The sequence below is a fragment of the Polyodon spathula genome, chromosome 23, assembly GCF_017654505.1.
Source record: "Polyodon spathula isolate WHYD16114869_AA chromosome 23, ASM1765450v1, whole genome shotgun sequence".
Taxonomy (NCBI): Eukaryota; Metazoa; Chordata; class Actinopteri; order Acipenseriformes; family Polyodontidae; genus Polyodon; species Polyodon spathula.
In genome coordinates, this window is record NC_054556.1 from 20,884,213 (window position 1) to 20,896,303 (window position 12,091).

At 37.9% G+C, this 12,091-nt stretch overlaps 1 protein-coding gene across 1 annotated transcript in view; it reads right to left on the reverse strand.

Annotated features, from left to right (window-relative positions):
• Positions 1–226: 226 nt before the first annotated feature.
• Positions 227–12,091, reverse strand: part of LOC121298339 (serine/threonine-protein kinase 35-like) — a 13,052-nt gene continuing 1,187 nt past the window's right edge. Inside the window, exons 2-3 of the mRNA XM_041225433.1 lie at positions 8,763–9,507; positions 227–1,125 (exon numbers count right to left, since the gene is read on the reverse strand). Of these exons, the coding sequence (XP_041081367.1) occupies positions 8,795–9,507 (713 nt within the window). The 3' untranslated portion in view covers positions 227–1,125; positions 8,763–8,794. The remainder of the gene's footprint in view (positions 1,126–8,762; positions 9,508–12,091) is intronic.

Below are 12,091 nucleotides of genomic sequence, written 5' to 3' on the forward strand. Positions count from 1 at the left end.
ATGGCATTTTCATCAACCCAAACAAAAGGAAAACTTGTTCAGTAAAATAAAACTCCGTTTTTAACGTCTATTTGGTTTCATTTATGTACTATTAGTGGGACAAAAATTGCAGATAAACCAAAGTAAATACATGATAATCACAACAAAGGAACTCTGGGGGGGGGGGGGGGGGGGGGGGGGGGGGGGGGGGGGGGGGGGGGGGGGGGGGGGGGGGGGGGGGGGGGGGGTGGGGGGGGGGGGGGGGGGGGACACCCCATTTTCACAAAAGATGCATTTTGGATTGCAAGGCGTTTGTAAATTACTCTATGTAATGTTGGAAAAAGGTTTAAATAGAGTTACACATACACAGACAAAAAGCATATGGGTGTCTTCTTAAAAAAATAGCCGATGTTGCCAGGGCCAAACCTTGAGGAAATCTCCAATATTTCTTGGCAAGAAGTTAAAAGTTGCCATCAGGCATGCATTTTGTACACTTGGACATCTTAAGGAAGGCATCTTTAAAGTTTATAAAAGACAGATTTATTTCTCATTCATGAAATTTGCTTGCTCAAAAGGTTTACTGCTATGTTGCTGTTGCGCAAAAGGCTATAAATCAAATCTACACAAACAACCAACCTGAGCAAAATTGTCAGTGTAAAGTAAAATCCTTACCAAACAATAGCCAAACTCTTAAGCGATGGGGGGGGGGGGAACGAAACAAACCCCAAACATTTAGTTTTTTTAAAAATGTAACACTCTTGAACAGAAACCAACTTTAAAAAAACAATTTTGTTAACTAAAGATAGCAAGTGAGACCCAGTGGCCAGGATGAAGTTGTCCACTTGTAAACAAGGATTAAAGCAAAAGAAAACCAAAAAACACAATAACTTATATTGAAGGGTTTGGAGGGTGGAAAAAATAAACACACATCTCAACCTGTGCATAGTGTATTGCATAGCGTTCCTGTATTTTCATTTTAATTTAAACATTTGTTAAACCTTTTTCTCTCTTTCACATTACAGCTTTTATTTTTTATTTTTTTATGGAGGCTGCAACAGTTAGATGACAATGCATTTTCTTTCTCTTGCTCGCTCTCTCCACAACATCACTGTAATGAATGGAATACCGGGTCCTTAGTAAACAATTCTGGGAAGAAAAGAAAAAAAACAAAAAGTTAGATATAGATTGTTGTTGACTTTTTTTTTTTTTTTTCATATACAGCATAACAGGAACTTCAACATGTACTGCATATCAACCCAAGCCCCCTCCCCAGTCTATTTCCAGGTAAATTATAAAGCCTACCCTGTCACCCATAAGATATTCAGAAAAGGTTACAGTAGGTAAAGATTTCTAAAAAGTGGATTAAGGCCTTAATAAGTTTACTACTATTCATAGGAATAAATCACTTCAGGGATGAAATAAAAATAAACTGCCATTAAGGATAAAGTTACAACATCTGGAAGGACTTATTGACAGGGAATAACAAAACAGTAACAGCAGCAGCACAGATTTGCAGAAACTACAATATTACACTCATTCAACTTCAAACAAAGCCTGTTGCGTGTATCTTCTGAAACCACACACTCTCTCACAAAACGACAGGAAAACAGATGTTCTTTTGTTATGTGGGCATATCAGCATTCTGGCAACAGGTTTTAAACCAAGTAAACTGTATGGTGCTCTCAATCCAAACAAAATATCCAAACTCCTGTGGTACAGCATAGTGCATTGACCACGGCACCACCCGGCACTGTGCATTCATCAACTCAATGCAGTCCATATAGACTAACCTAATGTTTGTATTGTGCACCTAAACAGGCAATCAAGTCCTTGGTAGAATACTATACTAATAATACTGCACCCCCAAAGCCAAATTGATGGCTACCGTAAATAAGAATCTTATTTTTATTAAAGCCGACAATATTGCTGGACTTCGAATGGATTCCTATCAAGCAACTTGTGCCAGTAAGCAGGCACTGTGCTGGGGAGAAATCTCGGGCCATGCCACATTCTTCTTAAAGGGTTTCCGTGCAATACAAGATATACATTATTCTTTTATATATATATATATATAAAAAAAAAAAATAAAATAGACAAGGCATTCTGAAGACTAAGAATGCCATCAAACAGAAAAGTGATTCACTGTTGCTTTTTGCCTTTCATGAATCTTTTTTTTTTTTTGATAGATACCTGCATTTAGCAAAACATTTGAATATGGAACATGCAAGAACCACTTCAATAAAACGAAGGCAAAGGTTACATCAACAGCTGCTCATAGAGCCTTACTGTCTGCCTCCATCCACCCCACTTAGAGACAGGCAGCATTGCCTAACCAGAATGAAGGGCTTGTTTATGAATACCAGAACAGACTGCTTTCCAGGCAGGGGGCAATGGCTTCTCTACATAGCAAAACATGTAAACAGCAATCTTTATTCTTAGGCAATAAAGTAATAATCAAGATGAAACATTCTTTTTTTTGTGTGCGAAGAATTTAACGACTTAATGAAATCATTAACTGGCAGCAATAGCAAATAAAACTAGGGCTGTCCCCGATATATAAACCCAAGACAAATCTAAAGAAAAAGGAAAGATTTTCAAAGCATGTACTTGTCCAACTACTATTTATTTATTTTATTATTTTTTTTTGTTGAAAGAAGAAATTCAACAGTAAAAATGTACAAAACTGGGAAATAAACAACCTGAGGGTGCTTAGGAGATCTTCAGGTCACATTACTTACACACAAGCTCTTTAAACTCAACAGGCTTGAGTGAAATAGTGAATGTTTGCAAAAAAAATCAGGCAAGTTATGTGCGGCAGTATTAAGAGCATAGACTCCTCTATCTCAGACTCCAGTTACGCTAGGATCCCACGGACTCCCCCTTCAGACAAACTTCGGTTCAAATTGTAAGTGGCCAGAACATTTTAATGAAAAGGATCTATGATTTTGGCCTATGCTTTAACAAACGTTCTTAGGGTGGATACTTTATTTCGCCACAGCGACCAATATACAATACAATATACTGCACCTCTAAAGTATTAATGATACAAATGGCAGACTGTCAGGTTGAAGGGGAAGATTTATAAAATGGGTATTAGCCCAATAGTAAGATCATACAGTCATGACAATAGCAGCCCTGAAGTGCAATTATGGTTACAACAGAAACATGGTACAGTACTTGAACTGCATGTTCATTAAATCCCAGAAATGGCTTCCAAAATGATTATGTTTTAATGGTTATTGATATTTCTAACTCAAGCCTCATATTAAAAGGAAATAAAACCATTACTAAATAGTTTGGCACATATGAAGAACAGTAATCAGCAGCCAGGAAGTGGCAAACCACACAAAAAGGAGGGTTTTTTTGTTTGTTTCTTTTTATTTGCTTGCTCGGATTATCTAAACACTTTGGGTTGATGCCATTGAAGAAAATAAAATAAAAATGATTGGTCACGGGTCTCCTTTAGATAAATCCAAAAGCTCACCTAATTAAGACAAATTTAAATCCCAGCTAAAGTGACAGTAACTACCAGTAATGGTGAAATCGCTCTGCTTTCATCAAACCACTAAAAGAAACTTAACACTTCACAAGCTTTAAAAGCTGATTAGACTATGCTAGCTTCGAGTTGACTCGTGATATTTTTCACTCCGTTAGGAACAGTGCGTGTACTACTTTACCAGGGCAACATCCAATTAGATTGCAGAAAACTACTTTGGGTAAACAATAAAAAGGGGGCGCCTATGAAATCATTAGTTATCACACATAAATGAATCCCTTCACAGATATCACAACTGTACATCAATTGTCATCCATACATCTTAAAATGTATGCATTATTTAAACATGTGACAGACCGTAGAGTATGTAAAGATATGGTGGGGATATGAATCCTCGGAGCAGGAACAAATGATTCTCGGGAACAGAACCAATGTCCTTTATTTTATAACTATCTATGTTCTCCTCTGAAATTCTCCAATTTAAAAATGGCACCTTTAAACACAGGTCTGTTTTGAATCAGCACACTTGTACTTCCGGAATTCAACACACACATACATTTATAAATTAACAGATTTGTAGACATTAAAAGGAAGGCTGTTTGCGAAACACCCACTTTTTGGTCGAGACCAGAGAAATCAAGAAACCGGACGCTGCTGTCAAGCAAGAGCCATGGAAAGTACATAGGGCAGGTTTAAATGTTTCAGAATAAAGGCACCAGGGGCTAACCAGCTGCTCACTTATTTGTAGCATGAAGTGGATGGATTGTGAAAGGGGATGGTTAAGGGCTACAGTATGTTACTCTTTCAGACCACTCCACAACTTATTTTCATTTTCTACAGACACCACACTTTGTCCAATCTTGGAGAAAAATAACTTGCTGTATAGATCAGGTTATGTTGGGAATTGCTTTGAAATCATTACAGTGGTAGCTGGCTAAATACAAAAAAAAAAAACATTAAAAAAGTAACTTTTTTTTGTATTTTCTAACCAAATTGGATACTTTTATAAGTCCCAACAAAAGGAAAAAAGTTTCAAAACAGGTCTGTTGCATAATAGACTTCAGAGATTTCGGGCCTCACTTTTCATTAACAACTGCACCCTGCTGGAACTGTACATTACAGAAACCGCATGCCATAGCCTGCAGAACTTTCCTAAGTGAATATGGAAACAGGATCGAGATAAATCATTCTGTGAAACCAACCCTATGGGGTCATCCTATCAAGGGCTGTTCTTGCTGTCACTTGACCACTTACCGTACACACACAGTACAATTCCTGCAATACCAAGGAGTAAAACACTGGCTTGTTTTACGTGCACATGAGTGTGGGTTTGGGGGTGAGGGGGGGCCCCTCGTGAATGAATGCTGCTGCGCAAGCACTAGCAGATGCCACTGTCTGCATTACTGCACACAGACAGGGAGCCACTCACCCATACACTTCTGGAAAGACCCAAACATAGTTGCATAAGCTTACAAGAGGCTTAGTTTAGCATAAAAACATTTAAGATTAAAAATACAGTATGTGCACAATTTGGTACATTTAGCAAGAAAAAGTCCTCAGGGCACTTGTGTACCATTCTGCATGCATCTCACCTTTAACAGTCTGTTACATAACCACTGGTTTCAAACACCACTCAGCATACATTATGATCACACTGGATGTATTTTAATAGCCTTGATACTGTACTGTAAACCTTATTGCTTGTGTCGTCATTGTATCTCCTGCAGTTTACAGTAAATTAATAAATTAGACCTTAAATGAGTTGAAGCAATATGTGGTTCATTACAAATTAAAAGGTAAAATCATTCAAAAAAAGGACAGACACTCCAGTAAGCCAATGTATATGCGAGTGGGCCTAATACTAGTATTGGCACACCATTTGACAAGAGTGAATTCAGGCCACTACTATAGCGCTGACATCAACAGAACACAAAATCAGAAGGCTGACTGTAACCAATCATTACTCTGGATGTGATTTTGTCACACTAAAACCATTTTTTTTTTTTATTGGTTTCAGTGCAAAGTTAATAGGTTAGCTAACGTCAAATAAAAGGGGATACTTACACAACTAAAAAAGGGGAGGTGGAAATTAAGTTCTAAACTAGCAGAGCAATATTCCAAACAATTTCATAAAAGCGCAGGGAGCAGCTTTAAACAAACTTCAAAATTAACCAAAGCCTTTTGTGCAGAAAATACAGCTCTGCATACACTTGATAATGCAAAGCCTAAAGGGAGGGCGGTTTACCTTCTGCAGAAGCATGAACTCCGATTTGCAGCTCTTGCAGTCGTTCCCCAGGCGCTTAATTTGTCAACAGTGTAAATGCAGAACGATCCTTCTAATCTTTTAATGTACATCTTGCAATACCAAAACCATAGATGTGTTTAAATAGACAAAGAATACGCTGTGTAGGCCTTACTTTACCTAAGTGAATTAACTACAAAACAAAGGATGCCAAACAGCAATTCAACTTAAACATGGTTTTGTCCCCCCCCCCCCAAAATATAGTATAGAAAGGTTGACACCACTTTTTATCTTACTTTTTCTCTCTCTCAATCCTTGCCATTGGCGTTTCTTCACAATAAACAGTGGCCATCAATACGTTTTCATAAAGTAAGTGAGGTTTACTTTGTGCCTTTTTGTAGCTGAACAAGCAAACAAAAACTGAAACTTAACTTTAAACACTTCGAATAAAACAAAAACGTGGAAATGGTGTTTTAAAATGAACAGGAAAAAACACCGTTTTGGGTCTTGTTTATTACATTCCACATAACAAAAAGTTGCAACAATAAATATACAATATACAATCTACATAATCACTACACATTTCCAGCAAGTTGGGCACTGTTTAAGCGAGGCATTTGAAAATTATGTGCTCGCCTTTCTTTCCCACATGATTCTGACTCGCTCTAAAGCAGCACCATGCGTTTTTTGACCCAGGACCTTCCATAGAGATCACAATGGGTGCACGCGCATAATCTGATTTGTTCACTTTTTGCTGTATAAAACTTAAATAGAGGCTCAAGAGCTGCTATGTTGATCCTATGTTTTTATATATTAATACCACCTATCACAGAGCTCTTTTTCATTTGCCATGAAACTGTCACGCAACTTCTGGCGAGGTGGTAAATAAGTTCAAAGTATGTCATTTCTAGCAATTATGAACATTTGACTTTTGTATCCGAATACATGTAAAAAATTATATATTTGAATATTAGTGTATTTGTCCCAACACTAATATTACTTGAATAAATATTTTTTCACAATTTCAAATCATTGTAGCCACTGTCTATTTTTAGCTGTGACCACACCGTAAACTTCCATTGCACCCAAGACAGTCAGAGACTTTATATATATATATTTACAAGGGTTAAAACAAACTTAGGGATATAGTACTTACATGCACTACAATATACAGAGACACTTTGGATAAGGCATCACTATGAGACTACTATCGGGACCAAGGCTAATGGGGAGGTGGGATAGGGAGGAGGGGGGTGAAACAGATGGATGTTCTTCAGTGAAGGAATTAAGATTGTGCACCGAAAGGCATTATGTACAGTTACAACTACGGCCTACTGGGAGCTTTTCATTAGTCTACTACACAAAGTGACTGTCTGCTGCAAATACCGACTCGCTATCCTTATTTCTACATTTTAACAAAATGAACGCAATAAAATTGTGTGGGTCTTTAATGATCTATTGTAAACAGTTGATCTAACTAATGCTGTCCTTTATTGCATTTAGGTGGTAAATAAAAAGTATTATGGTATATTCATTTATTTAACTTTTTTTAAATAGAACCGGTTTAGTCTGGCTGTTCAGATTTTTAAACTAGAACCCATAATCAACACTGCACCTCTGCAAGTTACAAAGGCTGCATTGTACTGAGTGTGCATCAATACAGATCTCCATATGAAAATGTTACCATCATCTCCTGCAGCATTATGGCAAAGCGATACTGCAGTACAGTTGAGACCGCCATGGTGCAGGGACTCGAACCATAATGAATAATGAAACTTAAATATTAATAGTGCCGTTGCTTTCACCAATGCGATACTCTTGCTTTACACTCCGGGACTTCAATACAGCAGTCTCCCATTTTTTGGCACAGATAGCAGTTGGTTCAGAACTGATACAGTACTGTTTCGAAACCTGATAACTCACAGACTTAAAACAGTTTATTCAATGTTTTCAAAACTGACTTATTGTAAGAGTGTCTAAGGAACATGGACTGGTTTATTCAATCATTCAACTGCCTCATTGGTGTATTTTAATTTTCACAAGTTCACCTCATCGCTACAAACTGGCATGTAAACAAACGGCAATACGCTCCGCTGTATCTCTCGCTACAAAAAGTTGGAAACTGTTCAAGCTCCTGAAAAAAACCTGAATCAGACACAAGCCGCCGAGCAATCTAATGTTTCCCCATTCTGGCGAGTTGCTTCAACAGTCTATAAAGTCGTGTGGGTCTTGAATGTTGCACCTGTACATATATTCATAATTAACGTAGAGCCGCTACTGCATTTAACATGTGCAGGGTTGTTCATTTAGTTTGACAGCTTATTATTATAGTTTATTAACATACATTAGCCTATTGCGTCTCTTACTTATTCTGTTCATTTAATATGTTGATGCATGTGTGTCATGACAAGTGATACATATTTACTTATTCATTCATATTGTGTCTGGTCAACTGTGTCTTAGAGAACACTTCGACCAAGAGATCGCTTCTCTTATTTCCCGAGGGGTGTTCTCAACCACAGACGACTGTACCACTGCAGAACGAAAACATAACAAGTGGGTGGGGTTTGGAGTGGCCAAAAGCAAGCTCTCCTTGAGCAGAATCTTTGCCAACAGCAGACAAAAAGGGGACTGTCATGTTGTCTTCAATTAACACACGACAATATTTTTCAATTTATTTAAATAAAGACTAAATTATGCAGTATTTTAGACAACTGAAAAACAATAATTTGAATGGCAAGGTAAATTACCAGAATAAATGTAGGGGGACATTTCTTAATTTACACAAGATATTGATAATCCGATACTGATAAAACGTACACACTTAGCCATCTTATTTTTAAACACACATCAAGCTTTTTGGCTTGTGCTTTCATCATTACTTACTAGCCTGACTGTTTGATATGACTGGATGAAAATAATAATAATAATAAAAATAATAATAATAATAATAAATCTCACCATGAAGTGTCCAGCCTCATTCTAAACCACTTGTTCTAATACATACGCTTAATTTCATACTGTTTAAACAACGTGTACCGGTACCTGAAATAAGTAATCTTCTCAGCATCTAACATTCAAGCAGCACATGTAACCTGGTCCATTCTGGTCTCCAGCTCAAAGGCGTCCGGCCGGTCCTGTGGATTGACCGCTAGCATGTCCTTTAGCAGCTGTTTGATTCCATCCGACATGGACGTCCTCCGTTTCTGAGGGATGTGCAGTACCATCTTTGGGTTTTCTAGCAGTGCTTCTCCCACAGGCACGATCTCAGTACCCTGTCTGATGTATGTGCCAAGGAGCTCTCTCTTCGACTCTGCGTCAATAAAAGTAATCCTCTCGATCATGGCCCACATTATAATGCCAAGGGCGAAGATGTCCGCTTTAGCGGTGTAGTGACCCTCCCATACTTCCGGGGCCATGTAAAAATCAGAGCCACAGGCTGACGAGAGCCAGAACTTGTTCACATTGACATTTTTGTTCCCATTTTGCTCTGCTTTCTCTCTCCCACCGAAGCCGGCACAGACCTTGCTAAGCCCGAAGTCAGCCACTTTAAGCACAGGTACTCCCGACTTTTCCGAGATGAGGATGTTGTCTGGTTTCAGGTCTCTGTGAACAATGTTGTTTTTGTGCAGGAAGGCTACGGCACTGGTAAGCTGTAGCATGAAGCTGGTGTTTGTCACTGGGTCCGGTCTCCGGGACAATATAAACTGATTTAGATCCCCGCCTTCACAGAACTCCATAACAAACCAGAGGTAACAGGGCTCCTCAGGGTATCCCAATACCCTCTCGCCTGAAATTGAACAAAGAAACAAACAAAAAAAATGTCAGACCAAATCAATGGCATGGTTAACTCATTAAAAGTATGCTTTTTAACCTGTAACAGTATTGAAGAACAGGCACTGTAGTCATATTAACCTGATGAGCTATTTTAAGCGACAGTATGCTGCATGTGAACATTAATGACGCGTGGCTGATTATCCAGGGCAGTACAAACAGTAGCTCAGATCCTGCAATGGGGGGGATGGGGACGGGGACTCAACAAACCTTGTGCACATCAGCACCATTTCCATCTGCAGAAAAATCAACAGGGACAACACAGACTACAGCCAAGAGAATACACAGCATCAAAACATCCATCTTATGTAACACACAGTACCACGAAAACACAGCAGATGTTACCTTTCACAGCAGGTTAACCATTTTTAACCACACAAATCACAATATGCATGAATGCATTGTGCAGAGTTTTACAATTGTATGATTTATTTAGTGTTGCTACATACATTTAATTCAAAATAATTCATTTTGATTACTTTATCCAAGTTCCATGTGATAAATCTTAATTTTGAAGGTGTGAATAATGAGCTGGACACAGCAATCTAAACAGTTCTGGAAGAACCAAATTAAAGCAGCTCAGTTATCCCTTGGTAGTGACTCCTCCACAGTGCACGAAAGGAGTGTTGTTAATTGCCTCAAGCTCAGCAGTCCCCATATAAGATATGCATAATAACCCTGCGCCAAACAAACTGAAAGCATAAGATTACTGAAAGGAAAAACAGGTCTACTTAATTGACTAAAAAAAATAAAAAATAAAAAAAAAAAGCTGTCCCCCAGGGAAAGTTCTCCTCCCTGGAGAGTTGCACCTTCCACAGGTACTTCACATTTCCAGTTACCTTGCCCACTGCAATGATCTTCAAGCTTACCAAGCAACCATGGGACACCCACAAAGTTTTTATGGGCCATAACACGCACCTTAAACCTAGTAAAAGCCAAATGAAAGATGACGAGTACTTACCTCACGCCTCAGGGGTCTCTCATATGATGCAGTTCTGTTGTCTTGCCCTACCTCTCAACTTCCACATTCGAGAAACTAACACCAACAATAATAATAATAATACTAATAATAATAATAAACAACAATAACAATAATAAAATGAGTGCAGGCGCTTAATAGGTGCAATCACAATCATCAGCACTGTATGGCACGTGATAAAGGCACTCAGTTTGTTGGCTTAGAGGAACGATATCTCCAGATCAGGACTGAAGCAATATTCTAGAGGATATGACACTACTGAAGGTACAAACATTAACAGATGCCACGTCTAGTTTGTGGATATTAAATCGCATGCCGCTATTTCATAGAAAAGTAGAGTTAATTGGTTTCATGGATAAATGCCAGCTTTAGGCTAGAGTAAATCTTTTCAGCAGCTAAAACTGAATGAATACAAGTGACTTTGTAATAATCACTAAAGACATTACATTCTGGGATTCTCACCAACTCAGGTTTGGGGTGTGTGTGAATGCAAATAAAATATTTAGTCGGACTTTTCAAAACTAAACAAACTGATTTTTTTTTTTAAATCACAATTTTTTTGAGAAATGTAATCCAATCCACGTTATTGGAACTGCTACGGTTATATAGGGAAAAGTTCCTAAAAGACAGCGATTTAGACCCTATGGCCAAACGTTTTACATCACCCTCTAGAATCAACTAACTTTTGAATAAACATAATGGTCTAATGAAACTTGCTGAATAATGTTATGTTAACATTGAATTACATTCTGCTTTGTAGTTTTACATATACAAAACTAACAAATTGAAAAATCTCACATTTCAAAATCTAACATGAAATGCTATACTACTATTCCAGCGGGCTTTTGGGATACCATTTATTAGTTTATTTGACTGCATGATAAGATCTAAATTATGTTTATATACTGTTATTATTATTATTATTATTATTATTATATTATTATTATTATTATTATCAATCCTAAAATTATAGTTGATGAACAAGTTTTGGCTATAGCTGTATAGCCTCCAGAGTTAATGCTGGTTTAAAATGCAAGGGCAGTGTGAATAGAGTCATTATTTTAATATGTGGTCAAAGTTCTAGTCAAAACACAAATAGAGCATGTGGTAACCACCTGCATGTGCCATAGCACCCAGGGTCACTTGTTAGGAGGTAGCTACTGTGCCTTTATTTCTTTTTACCTGGTAAAACTAATAGAAATAATTGCAGTTGCTTTTCAATCACTCGGATTACCTTTTGTACATAAGTTAGCTTTGTAAATAATTCAAGTTTCTTGTAAACTGGATGCAAAACTGCGGATGGACAAAAAGCCAAAACAGAAATAAAATCTGTGCCCTTGAGATTAAACTTTCTCTGTAGCTTGAATCGGGTTATTATAAATAGCCAGGGTGAACTTGCCCTAGTTCCTACTGCAATCAGTCCCCTAAGATGTGCAGCCTACAACGTGTAGACTGGTAGAAAGAACACCTATTTACAGCCAACCCTGCGATAAAAATGGTCACCATCAATAGGTCATCTGCGACTTGGCCTAAAATGTAAGAGTTACATAAATTCTGGGAA